Source organism: Balaenoptera acutorostrata, chromosome 9, assembly GCF_949987535.1.
Source record: "Balaenoptera acutorostrata chromosome 9, mBalAcu1.1, whole genome shotgun sequence".
NCBI lineage: Eukaryota > Metazoa > Chordata > Mammalia > Artiodactyla > Balaenopteridae > Balaenoptera > Balaenoptera acutorostrata.
Genome location: NC_080072.1, coordinates 9,093,719 through 9,116,134, shown reverse-complemented (window position 1 = coordinate 9,116,134; position 22,416 = coordinate 9,093,719). Strand labels below are relative to the sequence as shown.

The window sequence follows — 22,416 nt, the reverse complement described above, 5'->3', positions numbered from 1 at the left end:
GGATGACAAGTGACCTATGGATTTGGCACAGGGGTTGATGAGTGTTGTTGGTGAAAACAATTTCAGAGAAGGGTGGGAGCCAGTGCGCAGTTTGGATGAGGTTAGAGAGTGGAGGCAGGGGAGGCAGACAGGAGCTTTGTGAAGTTTGGCTGTGAAGTGGAGAAAGAGACAGTGTGGCCCTGGAGGGAGGCGTGGCCACCAAGGAAGGTTGGTTGGTTGGTTTGTGTTAAGATAGGAGAGCCTTGGGTTTATTTAACTGGTGATGCAAAGTAGCCAGGAGAGAGGGAAAGGGAAGAGACCCAAGGAGAAGGCAGATGGCTGCTAGTGGGAGAGGCTGGATGCAGAGCCCCAATGGGAGGACTGGACTTTCTGTTGTGATTGGGGGAAACTTGGGAAACATGGTGGCAGACGTCGACAATGTTCAGTTATGGTTGCAGTTTTCTCAGTTAAATAGGAGACAAAGCTGCCTGGTGGGCGCAGGGTTGGGACATGGATCAGAGACTTGGGGTGAGCAGGGAGAAGGAGGTTGGGATTGGAGGAGCCCTGGCTTCCATCTGCAGCCACTCTGGGCTTATCTAGTCAAGTGCTCACACGCATGATGGGACATGTAGATACACATGTGGTATTTCCAAGGACAGGACTTGCTATAGACTGCTTTGTGACCCCCAATGTGATGGTACTAGGAGGTGGGGCCTTTGGGAGGTAATTAGAGTTAGATGAGGTCATGAGGGTGGGGCCCTCATGATGGGATTAGTGCCCTTAAAAGAAGAGAAACCAGAAAGCTCGATTCATCTCTCTCCGGCCATGTGAGACACAGTGAGAAGGTATCTGACCATCTGCAAGCCAGAAAGGGGGCCCCCACCAGGAAGTGAGTCTGCCAGCACACTGATCTTGGACTTCTCAGCCTCCCAAATTGTGGGGAAGAAATTGTTTAAGTGATTCTGTCTGTGGCATGTTGTTACAGCAGTCCGAGTCGACTAATACAGGCTTGGCGTATACACACGTCAGTGTGCTCACACTGGACACACGTGTTCACGTCAGCCCAGCTTGCATGTACCTGTGTGCCCGTACCTGTATGTACATGCCAGTGTGGATGGGCAGATGCGCATGCTCACACGTCCGTACCAGGCCCTGCCCCCTTTCCCACCCCTGTTCCTGAGCAGCATGGCTTGAGTTCTTCACTGCTGTTTATTGAAACCTCCCATTGAAGAAAGGGGTGGGAGCAAGAAGGGGAAGGGAGTGGGAACAAGGCGGGAAGTGGTCAGTGGGGAAGGGCTGGACAGAAGAATGGCAGGGCCTGGGCTGCAGGGAGGGTGAGGGCAAGGTGGGGTGTGCGAAGGCCTGTGGCCAAACTTTTGAACTGGCCAGGGCTGGGTTGGGGAGCTCCGGTGGTGGTGGAGATACCTCCACCAAGCTCTCAGAAGACTGTCCTAGGAGCATAGATGCACCCAGGGCCCTCCCCAAGGTGCCTGAGGAGCCCAGAGACAGGCAAGGACCTGGCTGGGATTAGTCTCTGGAGGGCAGGGAAAGGAGGGTCTGTTGCCTTCAGTTGGGGCCCAGGCCCAGTTCACAAGGCTGCAGAGAGATCCTCTGGGATGTGTTTTCCGCTTCTGGCTCCTGCTTTGGTTCCTTTGCCTGCAGGGACCTAGGGAAAGAGAGCTCAGGAAAAGCCCTGGGCTTCCCCAAGGAGGAGGACTGGTGGGGCCAGAAACAGGGGACTGACCAGTTTTCTAAGTCTTCAACGGTCTCTGGCAAGGGCCGATTGAGCGTCTCAGGCAGGAAGAGGGCTGCACTGCCTCCCAGGAGGGCGATGGTCCCAAAGATGACATTGGGGATGAAGGGCTTCAGCTCCCCGGTGATTTTCACCAGTGGGGCCGTCATGCTTCCCACGCGGGTCCACAGGTTATTTATGCCCATACCTGTTTGCCTGGGAGAGTTCAGAGCAGAGATTGGCAGCCTGTGTGTGGGTTCTCAAAGAACAGCTCTGGGACCCCTGGACAGGGGCCACAATCCCACCTGCCCCTGTATCCTTTGGCTGGGCTGCTTCCAGGCCCAGCACCTACCTACCGGATGACTGTGGGGTATAGCTCGCTCGTGTAGAGGAAGAGGCAGCTGAAGGAGCTGGACAAGCATCCCTTCCCAAACACAGCCAGTACTGTCCTCAGGGTCAACAAGTCTGCAGAGGGAAGAAAACGTAGTAGACCTCGGGGCTCAGGAGCCCCTGAGTGTTCTCACTCCTCAGAGACCTTGTCTCCCTTTTTGCTTTGGCTGCCGGACAGCTCAGATCCAAACTTAAAGCTGAGTAATAGCCCCTCTGCTATTCCCAGTGCTTCGCAGGCTTGTGTCCTGCTGCATTTGGGTTTTTCCCTGGCTCTGATTCCCTATTCTCATATTTTGTTGTATCTGTTTTTGTCCTAAAATATCTCCAGTTCCTTTGGAAGGATATAGGTGTATCAACACCCAAACATCTATATAAAGTAAAAGTGGCTTTTCCAAGGTCATGGTAGAGTAGGTTGTGGGGTGTTCCTTGAGCACTGGACTCTGATGTTTCCCCATCCAAGCTTGTCTTCTGCAGCGATGTCACCCAGGCCACACCCAAATCCCGAGCAATTCCTCTCACTGTGTAGACACCACCATACTTTGCCCTGAGTCAGATCTGAAAAAGGATCTTTGATATCATCTAGCCCACCTGTGTTATTTTCTAGACGAGAAACCTGAGCCCCAGAGAGTACAGGGAGCTGCTCAAGGTAACACAGTGAATTAGAGGCAGACTCAGCAGATCTGGAGTCCCTGGAACCCCACTTCCCAGCCTGTGAGGCCCACAGACACATTGGTCTCACGGGTCAGCCTCTTTCGGAGGGTTCTGGGGGTAGCCCCAGCTTCTCACCCGAAGGCACAAAGATGAGAGACAGGATGCAGCCTCCTGCCAGGAGTAGAACAACGGCCTCCGTGGTGTGCCGGCCCAGATAGCTTATGGAGACCATAGTGATGAACTTGGCTGGGACGTCAACCCCACCAAAGATGAGCTGGAGAACATAGAGGTTGACGCCGAATTCCTCCACACCCATAGCCAAACTATAGTAGGCAAAACCGGTGGAAAACCTGAGGGTCAGAGAGTGATTGATTAGGACACACAGCCAGGTGGGGGCCTCTCCCCATACTGCTCATTGGGTCACCAGGATGATGAATAGTTTCATTTCTTGTCCCAACTGCAACAGATTGATAGGGGCTGCTTCAGTGCTGTTGTGAGGCCTCTGAGATTGTGTCTGGGCTCAGTGAGAGAGTGCGGGGATTGATTGGTTATGTCTGACATGGACATGGTCTAGGGTATGGTGACACAGTGCCATATAATTGATTCCAGAGAATATCGGTCCTGGAGGGACTCTTGGAGACCAAAGGAGGCAGTAAACAATCTCTCTTTGTTGGGTAATGGTTTAACATTCAGATGGGGGAGGTGAAAGTCCCCAGGGCTGCACACACATGGGTCAGATGCCTCCCCTCCCCCTCTCAGAATTGTGGGATCCCTTTTGAAGAGTTCCTGGATATACTGAATCCTTTTCACATGGGGATGGCCAGGATGAGAAGGGCGTCAGAACCAGGTCACGGAAAGGGCTTTGAAGGAGATGTGGGATGTCGGGCAAAAGAGAAGACTTAGAAGAATCACAATTTCTGTCGTTAAATCTTGAAGACTTGAGGGCCAGGCTTGTTCTGCGGGGTCCCAGAGGGCAGAGTTGGACCAGTGGGGGGCAGGGACAGAGAGGCACAGCTCACATGGTAGGGATGTGAGCTGGTGAAGGTGTTTGGAGCATTTGCCCTGTGGGTGAGGTGGGTGTAACCCCAGAAGGAAGCAGACCCTTACGGCTGGACCCGGGTGTGGGGCAGGGATGCCAGAGATTTCTGGGGTTGGGGCTGGACAGGGGCAGCCCTGAGGAGGGGATCCCTTGACTCTTCTTGCAGGTATTTTAGGCCTTGCCCTTAGGTAAGCCTGCCAGAAGCCTTGTTCATGACCCCTGCTTGGCAGGGGTGCTAGGGTGTGGGCAGGGAGGGGTGGTGGGTTACCAGGCCAGGGAAAGACAGAAGGTCACACGGCGCAGGATGGGTGTCCGGAACAGGTCAGCTATGCTGTGCTTGGCCTTGGCCAGGGTGATCTCCTTCTGCAGGTTGAGTTTGATCTCCTTGGGGCAGAGGAAGGGGAGGGGTCCATTAGCGACCAGCTGGTGTGCAGAGGAAGAAGAGAGGGAGGTGCAGGCCTGGTGCCTTTAGAAAAGCTTGCTTAGGGCATCAGATGTAGGCTTGTGAACAGGGGAAACAGAGGCAAGAGGAGGGGACAGTCCAAGAGCAGAGCACAGGTTCGTGCCCCAGACTACAATCCCGCTGGGTCTCTACCTCCAGGCTGAGTTTTTCTCCTTCCTCCTTCTTGCCATTGAAGGCCGCCACCTGCCGGAATGTCTTCAGGGCCTTGGAGGACCTTCCAGACAGGATCATCCAACGTATGGACTCTGGCAGCCACCTGGGGGCCAGAATCAAGTCACAGTGGCTCCCAACCCCCCACCTCCCAACACCAGAAGTTCTCCTGAGAGGCTGGAAAAAGATCAAGAGCCAGGGCCAAAGGCTAGGAGGACCAGAAACCCGAGCTGCCTTATTGCAGGTTTTATGGAATTTAAACTTGGTCAAGCTCTGCACCTGGGCTGCCTGCAGCCGGCACAAATTCCAGACATCTCTTCTTCCCTTTCCAGAAGAGCCTTTCCCCTGCCCCCGACCCTGGGCAGCTTGTTATCCTTGGGTGTTGTTCTTAGCTAGGAGCCTCAGGCCCTAGGCCAAGGCAGGTGGGGCCTGGGGAAGGGTTGGCATGCTCGAGGCTGGACAGCTGGAGGGTCCTGCACGTCCATGTCCCCAGCCGTCCTTGGGCCGAATTCCAGGTCCTGGGTGAAGGGGGGGCAGGGCTGCAGTCCCAGGGCAGCTTAGGAAGGGGGCTAAGTTTAGGGTTGTGGTCTAGGGAATGCGTCCGAGGACCCTTTGATTCTCCCTGCAAAAGGCCAACTCTGCTGGGTCGGGGGACGGTTTGCAAGCGCAACATGGGGCCTTGGGGTTGACAAGTGTGTGGCCAACCTCACTCTCCCCCACCCTTAGGCTGTGCTTTTGGGGTTGGTTCACCCCTGAGCAAACCCTGAGGGTCACAAAGTGAAGGGAAATGGAGGAGGCAGAGGTGTGGGGAGAAAGGAGGGATGCTTGGAAAAGTCTGGTCCCAGGTGGGGTCCGTCCTGGCTGTGGACCCCACAGGCACCCAGGACCTGGCTCCAATGAGACCCTCAGGGGAGTGGACGCGGGTCACCTGGCCTCAGACCTTTGGTCCTGCTGGTAGTGGCAGCTTCCTGGGCCCATTGCTACCTGCCCTTCTGGCCTTGTGGTCTTATTTCTGCCCTGACAGTCTTCTCAGCCTGTGCCTACCAAGATGATGAGTGACTTCCTCCCAAATCCCATAGCCAGAGCCTGGATTCCATCCTCCTCTCCCTGAGAATAATGACAACAGTGGCTTCCAATTAGTGAGCCTTCCTGTGGACCAGGCACATGTAACTCTGGGAGACAGGCATCGGTATCTCCATTTTGCCTAGAAAAATCTTGAGGCTCAGAGTGGGTGAGGCTTATCCCAAGTCACACAATGAAGGGGCCTGCTGACCATCTGCCCTTATTTTGCCTCCCAACTCTCAGCTCCCATCCTAGGCTGTGGACATGCCAAACTCCACTCTGGACTCTCTGACCATCTCTCTCACTGCAAGATTGCCCTTCCCCTTGGGAGCTTATTCTCATTTTCAAATGGAGGCCCCATTCCAGTCCTGCGTCTTTTTGTGTAACCTTGGAGGATTGCTTCACCTCTCTCATCCTCGGTTTCCTCATCTGTAAAATGGGAATACTAATGTCCCCTTCACACAGAGATGCCGTAAGCGTTGGTATGATGCGGGTTGATGCCCAGAACAGGGCCTTGCACGTAGTGAGTGCTGGATAAAGGATCCGCCAGGACTTCATTTCTGCTCCGGAGCTTCTTCATGATTTCCTGTTCTTTGGGCCCAGCTGTCAACTACCACCTACAGATTGGTTTCCTGTCTTCCACATGTCCTCACTCGGGGTCTCTGCCCCAGACCCCTTGATTCTCCCAGGTTCTCAGGTTGGAGCTTTCCTTTCCTTTATACCTCAAATCCAGAAGTCCCCACACTCTGAGGATTTCTCCTTCAAAATGCCCCTCAGACTCATCCCCCAGGCTCCTCCTGCCCACACGGTCACTTCCCTTTGTCTCTCGTCCCCACCCACTTGGGTTTGTCCTTCTGTGTGATTATGTCATGAACGGAAGTTTGGTCAGGCCTCTCAGCACCCCGGGCACCTTCAGAGGCGTTCTCTGTCCCTCCACATGAAACCGAGGCCTCTCTGGCTTTCTGTGCTCTTCACAGTCTGACCCTAACCCCCTCACCGCGCCCCCCAGCCGAGCGCTCGCTCTCGCGGCATGCCCCGGTGTGTGGTTCCTCCTCCCCGGAATGCCCTTCCTGACTCTGGGATGGGGTGTCTCGGGACAGACAGAGTCAGCCAGCCTGGTCAGGCATGGGCTCCTCCTGTTTGATCCCGGTGGCTCTAAGGAGGGGGCTGAAGAAGAGAGAGTCACATACCAGGACAACAGGAAGAAGGCGAAGAAGGGAATGGACACGGTTAACTGGAGCCAGCGCCACTGGGGGATGGCGTAGGCCAGACCAGGCAGAATGAACTGGCCACTGGTGTAGAAGTAACCGAGTGAAATCGACTTGACGGCCCGCATCCGGGTGGACACCCACTCGACACCTGCAGGAGGAACCCAAGGACCAGATTAAGACCCTACAGGGCGGTGGGCACCTCCTGAGAAGGGGCACCAGCTCCTGCCCCTCCGTTGGCTACTCGATCTGACCCTGATCCTAAGGTTTCATCGCCCCCATTTTAGAGATGCGGCGACTGAGGCTCAAGAAGGTAGGACTCAAACGTAGGTGTGACTGACTCCCAAGTCTGCAATCTTGACTACCTCTCCAGTGGCAGGTGACTTCCCTTGTTTTACCTACTTGTGTGTATGGGCTGAACGAGATCATGTACCTGGCAGATGCCAGGCCCGGGGTAGGTCCTCAGTATTGAAGCTGCTGCTATTATGCTTGTTGTTATGTTCAGAGGGGGCCTCTGGGGTTCCGAGAGGGGCAGCGCCTTGCTTGACCAGGGTCACCCGGTGCCTGTGGCTGAGCCACACTCTTGGCTTCAGGCTGGTGCTCCCCAAACTCCTGGTCCCCGTCCCCTCCCCCTGTGGCTCACTCAAGATCGTGGTGCTCAGGGTGATGCCTGAGATGCCGCAGCCACACAGGAAGCGGAAGACACTGTAGATGGGGAGGGTGGGGCTGAAAGCTGCGCCTGAGCCGCTGGCTGCCAGCAGCAGGTAGCTGCAGGTCAGGATGGGCTTGCGGCCAAACCTGCAGCTCGAAAAAGAAGAAGTGGGTCGTTAGCTGCTGTGAGCCAGCCGAGGAGAGTGACTCTGCAGGCCTCGGGGCAAAGGGCTGGACCCTCCACCTCCCAAAGGGCCAGGCAGGGTGTGTAACTCCCTCCCCAGACAGAGCCTTGCTGGTAATTGCTTTTTTTGTTGACAAGTTTGCAGTTAGACGTTTGAGTTAATGAGTGATCTCCTCCACCCCCAGCTCAGCTACCTGAGCAGGGGTCAAAGGACCATTCCTCTCCAAGCCGTTCATCACCCACCTCCACGGCCACGCAGCCACTACTGGGTCTGAAAACCTTGAGGCCGTTGCCCCAGGTCTGGGGAGGCTGGAAAACTCAAGCTGTAGGGCTTTTGGGGGCTACAGGGAGAAGGCTGTGGCCCTGAAAGGGGCTGGCCACACAGCAGGGACCATCTCTCCCCCACCCCCCCAGCTCTTTGCCTCTTTGGGGGTGCATGGGTGGAATGGAGAGGGGCGGGGGGGTCTCCATGGGTTGTGCCTCCCCCGGCGAGGCCCCCGCGTCTCACCTGTCCGACAGGTCTCCCAGCACGAGCCCCCCAATCAGTATGCCCGCCATGAAGATAGACTGGGCCATCTCCTTCAGCTTGTTTGAGTTGCACACCAGGTCCCACTGCGCAGGAGAGAGGGAGAGCCACCCAGCCACCCGGCCACCCGGCTCAGTCCAGCCCAGCCTCTCAGCCGCGCTCCGCCTGTGCCCCCATGTGTGTGCTCCCTCTCCCAGCACCCGCGCTTGGCTTCCCTGAGCCTGGCCCCTACTCCCGGTGCCGTTTCCCCCTTCAGGCTGGCCTGGGGCTCCCTGGGTCCCTGCCCTGTGGTTCTGTGATGACAACATCCCTTCAGCACACGTGGCCTGCCATATGGCTTCCGAAGTCTGCTCAGCTGTCACAGCCAGGTCTGTCTTCGAGCTCCTCCAGGCTCACCTGCGTCCTGAGGTTACCTGTGTGTCTGTTCCCCAACTTCACTTGTGCAAGGCTGGTCCCTCTGCTTGCACCCTCTCTCCTCCAGGGGACATTCCTGCTGCCACCTCCCTCCATCCCACACCTTCAGTCTCTCTCCTGACTCCTCCCCATCATCGTTTGCTTGTGTTCCAGTCTCTCCACTTAAAGCCTCTTTCCCTTCCACATTTGCTTCATTTCTTTCTTCCCTTCAAAGCCAGATCTCTGGAACAAGGAACCATCCTGGTTGTCACCCCGTCCTCATGTCCCACTCATTTCCCGAGTCTGCCCCCACCTCTCCACTGAAACTCTGCTCCCCAAACCCAATGGAACCTTCTGTTTCCTGACCTGACTTCCCTTCAGCAGCCCGTGACCCCGCTGACCTCTCCCTCCTCCGGTCTTCCTCCTTTCCCTCCCTCTGTGGTATTCTTTCTCTCTATCCCTTAAAAGTTCCCCAGGCCTCTTCCTGGATCTTCCTCTTTTTATTCACTTTCCCCAGGAAATGCCACCTGCTTCTATGGCTTTAATGACTATTTTATGGTGAAGACTCCAAATCCCTCTCTTTAGCCCAACCTTTCTTCTGGCCTTGAGACCCATCGATTCAGCAGCCTACTTGAAATCTCCCCCTGGAAGGTGTCTTTTGGGCATCTCAGAGTCAACGAGACTTGCCAACCCCTCCCTGTAAGGTCTGAATCACAGTGACTGGCAGCCCTTTTTTGACTCCTTCCTCTCCCATGTTACAATCACTTCATCCTCCAGTTTCTAACTCTTTAATATTTCTTTCTTTCTTTTTTTTCTGGCCGCCGCTAGCGGCATGTGGGATCTTACTTCCCCAACCAGGGATCGAACCCATGCCCCTGCAGTGGAAGCATGGAGTCTTAACCACTGGACCACTAGGGAAGTCCTTTAATATTTCTTGAATCTGGATTCTTCTATTTCCACTGCTGCTATCTTAGTGCAGGCCTCATCCTCTTATGCTTGGATTAAGAATAACAGCCAATATTCAGTAGAAATAAAAGCAATGGGACCTAATGAAACTTACAGGCTTTTGCACAGCAAAGGAAACCATAAACAAAATGAAAAGACAACCTATGGACTGGGAGAAAACATTTGCAAATGATGAGACCGACAAGGGCTTAATTTCCAAAATTTACAAACAGCTCATGCAACTCAAAAACAAAAAACAAACAACCCAATCGAAAAATGGGCAGAGACCTAAAGAGACATTTCTCCAAAGAAGAAATACGGATGGCCAACAGGCATATGAAAAGATGCTCAATGTCACAAATTATTAGAGAAATGCAAATCAAAACTACAATGAGCTATCACCCCACATCGGTCAGAATGGCCATCATTAAAAAGTCTACAAATAACAAACGCTGGAAAGGGTGTGGAGAAATGGGAACCCTCCTACACTGTTGGTGGGAATGTGAATTCGTGCAGTTACTATGGAAAACAGTATGAAGGGTCCTCAAAAAACTAAAAATAGTGTTGCCATATGATCCAACAATCCCATTCCTGGGCATATATCTGGAAAAAACTATATTAAGAAAGATACATGCACCCCTATGTTCATAGCAGCACTGTTCACAATAGCCAAGACATGGAAACAACCTAAATGTCCACTGACGCATGAATGGATAAAGAAAATGTGGTACATATATACAGTGGAATACTACTCAGCCGTAAAAAAGAATGAAATAATGCCATTTGCAGCAACATGGATAGACCTAGAGATTATCATACTAAGTGAAGTAAGTCAGAAAGAGAAAGACAAAATACCATATGATATCACTTATATGTGGGATCTAAAATATGACACAAATGAACTTATCTACGAAACAGAAACAGACTCACAGACATAGAGAACAGACTTGTGGTTGCCAAGCGGGAGGGGAGCAGGGGAGGGATGGATTGAGAGTTTGGTATTAGCAGATGCAAGCTACTATATATAGCATGGATAAAAAAACAAGGTCCTACTGTATAGCACAGGGAACTATATTCAATATCCTGTGATAAACCATAATGAAAAAAAATATGAAAAGAGTGTATATATGGGTAACTGAGTCACTTTGCTGTATAGCAGAAATTAACACAACATTGTAAATCTGCTATACGTCAGTAAAATAAATTAAAAAAAAAAGAATAACAGCCAATATTTATTGAGGGCTTACTCTGCACCAGGCATTGTTCTAAGTAAGCACTTTCCATGCCTTAATTTTTTCAATCATCATAGCAACCTTATGATGTAGAGCTGCTGTCATCCTCATTTTACAGTTGAGGAAATTGAGCCCAGAGAGGATTATCGCAACAATCTTCTGACAGGTCTCCCAACCTTCGACCTCAGTCCTTCCTATCCATTCTTTCCCTGATAAGCTGAGTGGCTTTTCTGAAGCACCTCTCACATCAGCTTGCTGCCTTGCCTAAGGCACCCCCTGGCTTCCTCTTGCCCTCTGGGTAAAGACAAAGCTCTGTTAACACAGATTTATAAAGCCCTCAGGCTCTGGCCCCTGCCCACCTGTCTGGCCTAATCTCCTGCTAATCTCCAACACGCACCCTTTGTCCAGTTGTCCTGAATTACTTGTGTAATGAAGTGAAGAATCTCATTCACTGGAAATGCCTTACGAGAATGTTTTGGAAGCAAAACAGCGCGGGGAAAGAATCACACAGCCCAGAGAGCTCTTTCTGCTTTCCTCCCGGGAAGCGAGGGGGATTGGGCAAGGCGGAAGCCTCCAGGTCCTCCAGCTTACTCACAGGGGCCCAGAGTGGCCAGCAAACCCAGGGCTCTATCTGGCTGGAAAGGGAGACTGCGTGGTACATGTGTGGGGATGGGGGAGGGAAAAGAGTAAAGGAGGAAGTGAGGTGGTGTGAAAGGAGAAGGCCAGTGGGTGTCTAGAGAGACTTCCTGTGCTGTGTAGCATGCGCTGTAAAGGGACAGGCCATCCGGGAGCGAGATGGGGCCATGTAATTCTTGACAATGACGTGTGAGTGGAAGAAATGGATGCTGCTTCCACTTCATTTAAGTAAGAGGGAATCCCTGGCCTGGACGTGCGTGCTTTCTCCCTTCCCGTTGGTTAGGAATTGTGATAACTAGAGCAACTCCGGAAGCCACGTGTTGAAGATGGCGGAGCTGCTGGGTGTCTCGGTCCCCGGATGACCTAGGAAGGGGGCTGGGAACACAGGAGCACGGCGAAGAGCATGGGACCAGATGTAGAGAGAACTGGAGAGATTTTTAAAGGCATTCTGGAATTTTGGGGGGGAAAGGAAGATATTTTGAGGGATTTTTGGCATGCTTTCCGTGTTAAGAAAACCTGTAGCTGAAGTCTCCATTCTTCAAGGTGTCGAGAGAGTGATTTATGTTTCCTTTGACTCTGACTCCATGCATAGACCTGGCCACATGGGGTCCATGGTTGTAATCCGGTTACACTAGAGATCCTACAAAAGCTTCAGGCTATTGAGTTCTTTTTTGCTTTTGTACTTGATATCTTCCCCTACTCTAGCAAGGTTGTCAGTCCTTCAAAAGACATGTCAAGATCACTTACTCTGAGTGCCAGAAACATCTTTTCTGGCTGCCTGGCACAAGCAGCTAGTCAGTAAATAGTCGTGAAATGGATAAATGGCTGAGAAGCACATCCAGACTCCCAGCGTAATTCCTCATTTCTCCTTCCACACTCAGCATCCTGTTCTTACCTCTAAGAGGACACATTACATAGCATGCTACCTGCCTATTTGCTTGTCCATCTCTCCTGTATTCCGTAACCTCACCGAGGGCGTAGACATCTCATTTGACTCTTTATCCCTAGCAGCTAGCAGAGTAGTTGGTGCACAGGAAATGTTAAATGTTTGTCCAATGACTAATTAATGGAGTTGCTATACATATTTTACTGATGAGGCCCAGAGAGGAAGAGGTAACCAGCTGACTGGAGGAAACCAGTCACTCAACTTCTATCTAGCCCATGGCATGGTCTGGGCTGACCTCTTGTCTATCAGCTTTTGACAGCTCCACATAGAGTTCTGGCTCCCAATATCCTATCCAACGTTCTTGACCTTCTTTTTCCTTTCTTGGAATGTTTACTCCTTAGGGAGCTGGGTTCAGGAAGGGAAGAACAGGAAGCCCACTGCCATGTCTTCCTGAGTGATGAGATACCAGGAAGGTGGTGGGGGAGAAAGAGAGGGCTTACTATGCTCAGGAGCAAGCTTTGCAAATGATGCCATAATAATCCTATGAAGTGGGTACTATTATTATCTCCATTTTACAGACAAAGAACCTGAGGCTCAGAGGGTAAATCACTTGCCCAAGCACAGCTTGGTTCATTTCAAGGCAGAGACTCAAACTCAGGTCTTCTGGACCCCCAACTAGTGCTCTTGACCATGGCTCCCTGATGTGTGCTTTGCTGAGTCCTGAGCTGCCAGAGGGAAGGCTCAGTCCACGGGAGTTGTAGCCATGCGTCACTATAAGACACAAGCGCAGGATGGGCTGGAGTCATGGTCAAGGAGGCAGCCAAGGCCAGAGCCAAGTGGGCTGATCTGATGTCAGGCCCAAAAGGTGAGGGACAGGCTCAGGAGCTGTAGCAGCAGCAAAAGCATAGGCCAGGAGGCCCCTCAGAGGGCAGAGAAGAAGGCGTGACATAAAAGGTCAGGGCAAGCCATGTGCGATCAAGGATGCAGACCCTGCTCCGTGTGTGTGTGTGTGTGTGTGTGTGTGTGTGTGTGTGTGTATGTGTGTGTGTGGTGTGTGTGTGTGGTGTGTGTGTATGTGTGTGTGTATGTGTGTATGTGTGTGTGTATGTGGGTGTGTGTGTATGTGTGTGTGTATGTATGTGTGTGTGTGTATGTGTGTGTGTGGGGGTGTGTGTATGTGTGTGTGGGGTGTGTGTGTGTGTATGTGTGTGTGTGTGTTTGTGTGTGTGTGTGTGTGTGTGTGTGTATAGGCTGACTCTGCCAGGGGACCCCACACATGGTCCATACTCCCTCCAGAGCAAGGACAAGGGAAACAGACTTCCCTAGATTTGGGGCCTTTTAGATCCAGTTTAGAACTTGGGGAGAATTGCTATGCCTCTGTCTACTCTTGGACCTCTGATGGAACCAAGGCTGGGGCACAATGGCCAGAGAGCCAGGTACCTGGGAAACCTCAAAAGGGCATGAGTCTCTAGCTCCGCCACTTAGTAGCTGTGAGTTCCTGGGCCAGTTGCTTAACCTCTCTGTGGCTCAGTCTCTTTATCTGTAGAATGGGGGTAATACTAACACCTGCTTCTCAAGATTGTAAATAAAATAGGGAATGAAGAGCACCCAGCACTATACCTGGCAAACAGTCGGCACTCTATGTGATAGCTGTTTTATTATTATTGTCACATGTCATTGTAAGGCCTGTGCTCACAGGGACATGTGATGCAGTAGAAGGGGCATGGATTCTGGAGTCAGGACCCCCATCCCTCTTCCTACAAACACTTGATTTCACCATCATGGCTGAGAGAGCCACCCTCTGGATCTGAACCCAGTGTATTCCTCTGTAAAAAGGGGCAACATTCACAGTGGCCATAAAAGAAGATTCGCAGGGTGGTGAAAGAAGGAATGCAAAGCACCAGCCCAGGGCCCTGCACACAGTAGATGTTCACTCTGACCCTGGAGAGCCCAGGGGATGGGCCCGGGCTCCTCCTGCCCGGGATCACAGTTTCCTAGGTGAGGGCTGCCACGGGGCGGGGGGGGGGGTGTGTGTGTCAGGCTGGCCCAGACACGTGGCTGAGCTGGGGCCCCCTGGTCATTACGCAGGAGTCAGATTGGAGGCTAGGAAAGGGGAGATGATAGGAGGGGTGCCCAGGGCAGGGTCCACGGTGAGCAAGTAGGGCTGATGCAGGAGCTCAGCTGGAGACAAGAGGTGGACAGATGGTGTGGGAGGTGGGCAGCCTGGGGATTTGGGGGTGAGCGTGGAGGGAGACCAGACACTCGGCAGGGGAAACTTCCAGGGTGGAGACCCACTTCTGGAAGGACCACTGAGTGGGTTCTCTGCTTCTCCAGCAGCTGACTTGGGGCCTCCAGGGACCTGTGTGGGGAGACAGGATTTCTGTGGCCCTGGAGACAGGACGGGAAGGCTCAAGACCTAGAGAGGACTCACAGGGGCCTCAGAGGGGAGGGCCTGCTCATCCAAGGCCAGGCCCGGGCCTTCGAGGGCTGTAGGGTTGGGTTTCCGGAGCCCCTAGACTGAGCTGGGCCCCCACAGGGCTGTGCTCTGTAGTGTGGAAGCTGTGGGCTCCTCTCCAGGGAATCCAGAGTCCACAGTCCTCACTCCTCACACTTTCCAGACTTAAAAGAAAGGCCTTTGTTTCCTCTTAATGTCCTGGTAAAGCTCCTTCTGAAAAATTCCTACCTTGTCTCTGCTGAACCCAGAGAAAGGAATGTGTGGTCACCTCTGCCAGCAAAGCTTATGGGATCAGAAGGGGGAGGGAAACTCCCCGTGCTCCTGGCTGGACCCAGCGCAGTCCTCCCACCCTCCCCTCCTCTGCAGGGAAGGTCCTTATTATCCCATTCTACAGATGAGGGGACTGAGGTGGGGAGGGAGATGACTCACCAGGTCCCTGGCTGTGGGGGGTGGGGAGCTGGGCCCTGCGTGCTGGCCTGTGCTGGGTTGGGGGGTGAAGTGAGACAAAGCCCTGCGGCCTGGGTGAGCCGGGAAGAGCTGTGACAGCTGATTCTCCTTTTACCGGGAGTCCCCCTACTCTTCTGGGGGGACTAACCCCCTACTTCTCAGGACATCTCTATTAATCATGACCACCATAACAGCAACAGTGGCAGCAAACATTAGTTGAACACCTTGTAGGTGCCAGGCCCTGTGCTAACGCTGGCCTTGCATTATCTCTTTTAGTGGTCGTACTTGTTCTCTTACCCCATTTTACAGATGAGGAAACTGAGACTTCTGGGGTTGTAACATCCCCAGTAAACGGCAGAGTCAGAATGTGAACTCTGCTGCTTGGCCCTGGCTCATGGTGGCATGCTGTCCACCTGGGAGATGGCTCCTTGCCTACTAACCAGGGTCACCTGGACTGACCTGGTTGCCAGGTGCTGTCTTCCTCATCACCACCCCTCCCCCCAGGGCCGGCACACCCAGGTCCCTGACTCCACGCCAGAGACACACCCCTAGGTGAGCCAGCCCTGTCTTACCTCCACCCCCTGAGGGACCGGAACCCCACCCCACCCCAAGTGATGGAGCATGGATTTGCCACGGCTTGAACCACAAACAGAAAAGTCAGAGGGGGTTTGACCTTGCTGAGCTGCTAAGAGCACCTGGCTGGGTCTGGCCACTGACATTTCCCTGACTGGGTGAGGACCCTGATCAGGGGTTCTCATGGCTGAGAGTCCTCAGGGAGCCTGGGCCTGACCAGGACCTGACCTGCAGAAGGGGCAGACCCCGAGGCCTGGTGAAACCCTGTGTTTATTTGGGATGTAGATTCACCTGGCCCCAACTGCTGGAATGGTGATTGGGTGCTCAGCTGGCACAGATGTGAGCTGATGCTTGACCGGGTACGAGACCTGCAAGCTGGGCTTCCCTGGTGGTGCAGTGGTTAAGAATCCGCCTGCCAATGCAGGGGACACGGGTTCGAGCCTTGGTTCGGGAAGATCCCACATGCCACGGAGCGACTAAGTCTGTGAGCCACAACTACTGAGCCTGCGCTCCAGAGCCCGCGAGCCACAACTACTGAGACCTTGTGCCACAAGTACTGAAGCCCATGCACCAAGAGCCTGTGCTCCGCAACAAGAGAAGCCACCGCCATGAGAAGCCCGCACACCGCAACGAAGAGTAGCCCCTGCTCGCGGCAACTAGAGAGAGCCCACGCGCAGCGACGAAGACCCAATGCAGCCGAAAAAAAAAAGACCTGCAAGCTCTGCTCTTGGCCAGGCTCCCTGGAGCTCAAGGTGCACCCTGGAGGGGAAGACACTTCCCAGCAGTCAGCCCTGTCTGAGTCCCTCCTGCCGGGCTCTGAGGGCATATGGCCTTCATCCAGCATTAACTGAGCGCTTCCTAGAACCTAGCCCAGGGTGCAGTGGTCGGGGGATGCAGTCCCAAGGAACACGGGGTGGGGAAGTGGGAGGAGGTGGCTCTGGAGCCCTGCTGCCTGGGTTTGACTCCCAGCTCCAGCATTTATAAGATGTGGTGCCTTGGGCCACTAACCTGTACCTTGGTTTCCTCATCTGCAAACATGACATAATATAGGTACTAACCTCAGAGAGTTGTTGTGAGGATTAAATGAGTTCATATGAGCAAACTGATTAGGGCCGTCTGGCAAGGGGTTAGCACGCGGTAAGGGGTAGCGATGGTTATTATTTCATTGCTCCCTGTAGGATTTTTGTTTCCTTGTCTAGGTTCTGTATTCTGGAGGACATGGATGGTGGCTTTACCCCTTCTCTCTGTCTTCCAGGGACCAGAGGTACAGCAAGTTGCCCACACACCTGGAAACTTATTTACAGATATTGGGGCATTTCCACTCCCCCCACCCCCCGCCCTGTTCCTCGCCCCTACATCCATTTGGTTCCCGAGTCCCAGAGATTCTGACTCCCCAACCTCTCCGGTATTTATTCCGACTGCCCCTGCCGTCTGTCATCTTGGTCCTGGGTCCCTGTGGCAACCTGCTAACTGGTCTCCCAGCTGCTGGACCAAAATGCTCCACAAGCTACTCTCCGCCCTGCAGTTGAGGCAGGAGATAGATGGGCCTCAGGCTGAGCAGCTGGAGTTCGTCCCCTGTGGACAGATCCTCCAGAATAGCAGGAGGGAGGAGAGCTGAGCCCTGTCCAGATAAGAGATAAAAGACTGCATATGCCTCATTGTTGAAGTCAAGGAGACCTTCCCAACTACACGTGCTCAGAAAGGCTCCTTGAAGGTCAACGACGGAGGGGGCGCCACTCCATGGTAAGTGACATCAACCTACCCACAGGCCTCTTTGCTCGAATCCATCCTGGCTAAGAGATGCGCGCGCACACATGGGAGGACCCCGAGATAAACAAAATATGGACACAGAACCAGGCAAAGCAAGATGATTGGCCAAAGGAAACCCGGAAGAAATGCCCCATATAAGTGACTCAAACTACCACAAGGGTGCCACTCTCTCTCTGAGTCCGCCCATGTGTCTATCCACACGTACCCTTTTACCTCCTGATAAATACTTGTTTCACTACTTTCTGTCTTTGTGGGAATTCATTTCTACAAAGCCGAAGGGCCAGGGCCTTGTCAATGGCCACTGGTCTAGTGGCGAGGATTCAGCGCTCTCCCTGCTGTGGCCTGACTTCAACCTCTGGCTGGGAATCGAAATCCTGCTTCAAGCCGCCGTAGGCCGAGGCCACCCGAGACCACGGTCAGAGTGCAGATCCTTAGAAGGTAATCTGAGTATGTCGCACTCCTGCTTAACACCATGCAATGGCTCCCTGTCACCTTCGAGACAGAGGCCAGTCCTTCGCCCCGGCGTCCACGCCAGGCCCTCCTGCTGGCCCTCCTCCTCCCTATGTCCCTGGCCTCCGCACCCCGCTGCCCGCCTCTCCAGCCTCCCTCAGTCTCTTGCCGTCCTTACTGCTTTGCTCTCTTTATGCTTCTGTGACTGCGTGTCTGACTCCAGGCACACTGTTCCTTTCGCCTGGGGTGCGCTTGCCCGCGTCAGCCTGCCCCCTAACCCTGACCCCTCCTTCACACTCAGCTCAGGCTTTGCTGACTCCAGTAAGCCCTCCCGGTTTCCCCCTCCAGGCGGATTCCATGCCCCTCCTCTGGGCTCCCAGAGCACCCTGAGTTTATAAAGCTCGTATCCATTCATTACACAAATATTTATTGCACAGAGCGCCTCCTCTGTGCCAGGCACTGTTCCAGCTGCTGGGGATAGAGCAAAGCAGCTGAAAACCCCTGCCCTGGGAAGCCTGCGTACCCCACCACGCTGCTGGTGAGTTTCCTCACTAGAGGTGAGCACCTGGAGGACAGGCAGGGCTCATGAGTTCTTTGACTCTGTGTCCTCAGTATTATGCGTGTAGCTGTCAATAAATGTTGGATGCTGGATGTATTTCAGGCACTGGGCTGGGTGCTGGGGAGAAAAAGTGCATAGGACAGGGATGGAGTATCCGGGGCCATGAGAGTCAGCAGATGTGATGGTTAGGAGCACGGCTCTGGGGCCAGGTGCCTGTGTTCAGATCCTGAATCTGCCTCTTACTAGTGGCGAGACCTTGAACAAGCTCCTTATCCTCTCTGCGCTTCAGTTTCCCCATCGCAACAATGGGCTTATCATACTAACTATCTTATAATGTTGTCAGGAAGGTTAAAAGGGTTAATATTTATTAAGCACTTAGGACAGTGCCTTGCGCGTAGTCAGTGCTTTATACAGAAATAAATACTCACTAGACAAATGAATAGCAATCATAGATTCTGAACATAGATAGTCCTGGATTCAAATCATTTCTCTGCCAGGTCCTAATCATATGTACTCCTGGGAAAGTCATTGAACCAGGCTGAGCCTCGGTTTCCTCATCTGAAGGTACTAACAATACTTCCCTCACTGAGATGCCATCTCCAGGGATTCCAGGAGCCCACGCTCATAGTGTGCCCAGCACAGGACTGGCACCGGGTAAAGACTTTGAAATGCATCTCTTCTAAGGCGGCAAAAGCAAGATCCTGCCCTCGAGGGGCTCATGGTCCCCGAAGGGAGAATGAAAACATTGGCCTCTGCTCACTGCTCACATGTCACCCCCTCCAGGAAGGCTCCCTAGAATCCCGTGGTCCCCCCACTCTTTTGTACTGCCATGAATGCTTGTCCCCCTGTGCCTAGTATGGACTTTTGCTTTAAACTCCAGCTCCGAAACTGACCAGCTGTGTGGCACTGGACCTTCACTTCCCTCCTCTGAGTCTTAGTTTTTCTTTTTTTTTTTTTGAATGAAAAAGGAGATAAAATCACCTTCAACAGAATATCATTGTGGGAATCAAAGTGTGGGAGACAATGTCTGCCAGACACCAAGACGTGACTGGCTATTTGTGGATCCTCAATAAATGCCAATTCCCATTTCGCTCTCTTCATCTGACCATGGTCTCCAGGTCATTTGAGAGCCTGATTTAACTCTGTAACTCCTGGAGATGGTGGGTAAAAGAATCAGTGAATAAATGAGGGTGTGAATGAATGGGAGATGAACACAGAAGTGACTGCAGGAGCGGATGAGATGTTTTCTGGGTCTGCTCAGGCATGTTCCAACCCTCACCTCTGTCCATCCCCTCCTGCACACACTGTCCCACCTTGAGACCTTTGCCCAAGATGGAATTTTCCTCCTTTTCCCCATTGCCTGGCTAACTCTTGCTGGACTCCCTTATCTCCGCCTAGGGTCACTTTTTAAAGGAAGCTTCCCCTGGCCCTTGCCCCCAGCCCAGGGGTAGGCTGTAGTCTAAGGTCACAACCTTAAGTACTTTGAAGTTGTAATTTGACATTTCTTTGTGTGGTCCTCTCATTAATTGATGTTACCCCTGCTAGGCGGTGGACCCCGTGGGAACAGGGACAGTGCATTTTTGTATCCCCAGAGTTTGGCGCTGCGCCTGGCATAGAAAGGGCTGTTTGCACTCTGAATGTGAAGAGATGGAACATTTTGGTTGGTGCGTCTCTGCACCCAGGCCCTTCCTCTCTGCCTGCCCAGTGCCCTGTCCCTGGGTCCTTAGGGAGACTGGGCCCCAGCCTGCTCCCCTGTCCACGAGTGTGGGGTCCCTGCTGTAATCGGAGGGAGAGGGCTGGCCTCTGGGCATACCTCAGTCACAATGGAGTCCCTGGTGCTGACGTCGTAGGTCCAGCCATCCAGGCAGGGCTCGGTGGCCCCCTGGGTGTCATTGGGCAGGCTGGCGTTGGGTGGATATACAAAACGGAGGCACGGCTCAGGCTTCTCATTCGGGCCCATGGGGAGCACCCAGGGCCCCGCGGAGGCGTTGGGTGGTGGGCGACAGTGGTGGGCGGGGGTGGCCGCTGTGAAGATCTGCAGCAGGTTGTGGTTGGCCATGCTGAGGATCGGGAGGCCGAGCAGGACCGTGTGCAGGAACTGGAAGGGCCCTTTGCTGGCCACGCGGTCCACGAGCTCAGCGAAGGTCATGGCACTGGGCAAGATGAGCCAGAGCTACGGGTGGGGCACCAGGCCGGGGAGAGGGATGTGTGCATGGGGGTGAGGGGGGGCAGGTGGATGGGTGTGGAAGCACAAGCGGGGGGGTGTGCCCAGGTGTATGTGTAAGCCTGTGTATGTATAAGCGTGTGATACAGCCGTGCGTACCCACAGATTTGTGTGTGGATGAGGATGTACGCAACTGCGCGTGCAGACGTGGGGTCACAGGTGTGGTGTGTGTTCACAGCAGTGTCTGCTGGGACGTGCACATTTAGGCTGGAGTGTAAGGGCACAGCTGTGTGAGCGTGGGTGTGTCGCTGTGTGCGTGTGGGGACTTGTGGGTGTGAGTAGGTGTTCAGCCAGGCTGGGCACATGCGCTGCAGGCGTGGGGCAGTGCAGGCAGGCCGCTGGGACCAAGGGGCCCCGTCTTGGACGTTGTCCCCACAGGATGGATGTCAGGAGTAAGTGGGCGAGGTCCCTGGTTGCCTTGAGCAGACACACGGGACTGGCAGGGCTCAGGGGGCCTGCTGGGAAGGTCTCCCCAAGCCCAGCGCCTCCTGGTTTTGGCTGTCCCCTGGGGCTGGGTGCACCATACCAGGGCAGCAGAAAGGAGCCAAGCAGATCCCAGAGGGCATAAGGGACTCGGTCAGTTGCAATGAGGAAGCAAGGCCCGGCCTTGGGGGCTTCCCAGGGGTCCCTCCTCACCTGGTAGCTGGGCCTGGCTCCTCCCTCCGGTGGGGTTGGTGGTCGATGTGTCTGAAACCCTTGCTCTGTCCCAGGGTCCGGCAGCTGCTGTAGTTTGGCAGCTCAGCTCCAGCAAGCTGTGTTTGTGCCTTCCCCAGGGGGGCTTATATAAGGCATAAGCTGTTTCCCAGGCTAATGTTTGACTTTCCTTTGGGGATTAATGACACTGGCAGGGCCAGGGCTGTGGACCCACTAAGCCCAGCTTTCCTCAAAGGGCTGCCTCAGCAAAGGCTGGTGTGGTGGTGTGCCTGAGCCTAGTGGGGCTGCTGGGGGGACAGAAGCCTAGGTGGTCTGGGCAGGGGGAGTCGGGGGATGGGGTGGGGGGCTGGCTTGAGTCCTGAGGGCCCAGGGTCCTCTCTGAGCTGACGGTCTGAAGACTCGGAGCTGAGAAGAGCCAATCAGAGAAGTGCTGCTGCCTGTGAGTGGACAATACTCTCCAGGGCACCGACTTCCCCTGCCTGGTGCTTCTTGGTAGGGCACAGGAAATAGTAGGGCACGTCCAGGCCGAAAATGTCCCCTGTGTCTGTCGCTGAGGGCTCCGGGCTGTCACCCCCTGGGCCCCTGGGGCAGCCAGGGCTCCCCTGTCTGAGTCTCAGACCCAGGGGAACGCCCACGCCCCCTTCCATCCCCGCGCGCAATGGATGGGCTCCTCTTCTGATCAACTGCTTCCCTTTAAAGAAACCTTGCAGTCCCTATGGTTCTGTTTTTTCCTCTGAATATTATTTTAATTATATAATCAACTGTTTCTCGCATAAAGTACAGGAAATACAAACAAGCCAAACAAAACAAAACGCCCCGTCTCACCTGACAGCCAACCCTGTGAGTGATCTGATGTATGTACTTCCAGCCCTTTCCTCATGAGACCGCGATCTAAGTCCCCACTTTCTTTCTTTTTTTTTTTTTTTTATAAATTTATTCATTTTATTTATTTATTTTTGGCTGCATTGGGTCTTTGTTGCTGTGCGCAGGCTTCCTCTAGTTGTGGCGAGCGGAGGCTACTCTTCCTTGCGTGGGCTTCTCATTGCCATGGCTTCTCTTGTTGCGGAGCACGGGCTCTAGGCGTGCAGGCTTCAGTAGTTGTGGCACGCGGGCTCAGTAGTTGTGGCGCACGGGCTTAGTTGCTCCGCGGCATGTGG

The 22,416-nt window shown here is 53.7% G+C and overlaps 1 protein-coding gene across 4 annotated transcripts; it reads right to left on the bottom strand.

Annotated features, from left to right (window-relative positions):
• Window positions 1-1,169: 1,169 nt before the first annotated feature.
• Window positions 1,170-21,347, bottom strand: SLC22A8 (solute carrier family 22 member 8). 4 transcript variants are annotated; one of them, XM_007174369.2, is made up of 11 exons: window positions 21,242-21,347; window positions 20,195-20,534; window positions 8,018-8,121; window positions 7,108-7,472; window positions 6,657-6,825; window positions 4,387-4,510; window positions 4,060-4,175; window positions 2,888-3,102; window positions 2,068-2,176; window positions 1,724-1,927; window positions 1,170-1,645 (listed from the first exon to the last, which is right to left on the bottom strand). In XM_007174369.2, exons 2-11 carry the CDS (start codon window positions 20,528-20,530, stop codon window positions 1,546-1,548), a joined length of 1,842 nt encoding a protein of 613 aa, XP_007174431.2. In that variant the 5' UTR covers window positions 20,531-20,534; window positions 21,242-21,347; the 3' UTR covers window positions 1,170-1,545. The 4 variants fall into 4 exon arrangements, with proteins under 4 accessions (XP_007174431.2, XP_007174432.2, XP_007174430.2 ...); XM_007174370.2 differs by having other exon boundaries at window positions 20,195-20,282; XM_007174368.2 differs by having other exon boundaries at window positions 7,318-7,472; window positions 21,242-21,325.
• Window positions 21,348-22,416: the final 1,069 nt, after the last annotated feature.

Excerpts from the sequence above, each read along its gene's own strand:
- SLC22A8 (XM_007174369.2), bottom strand. The coding sequence starts at position 20,530 with ATGACCTTCGCTGAGCTCGTGGACCGCGTGGCCAGCAAAGGGCCCTTC. Across the intron at positions 7,473-8,017 it reads CTGGGAGACCTGTCGGACAG|GTTTGGCCGCAAGCCCATCC; the intron begins GTGAGACGCGGG and ends TTCGAGCTGCAG. Across the intron at positions 4,511-6,656 it reads GCCTTCTTCCTGTTGTCCTG|GTGGCTGCCAGAGTCCATAC; the intron begins GTATGTGACTCT and ends TCTGGCCCCCAG.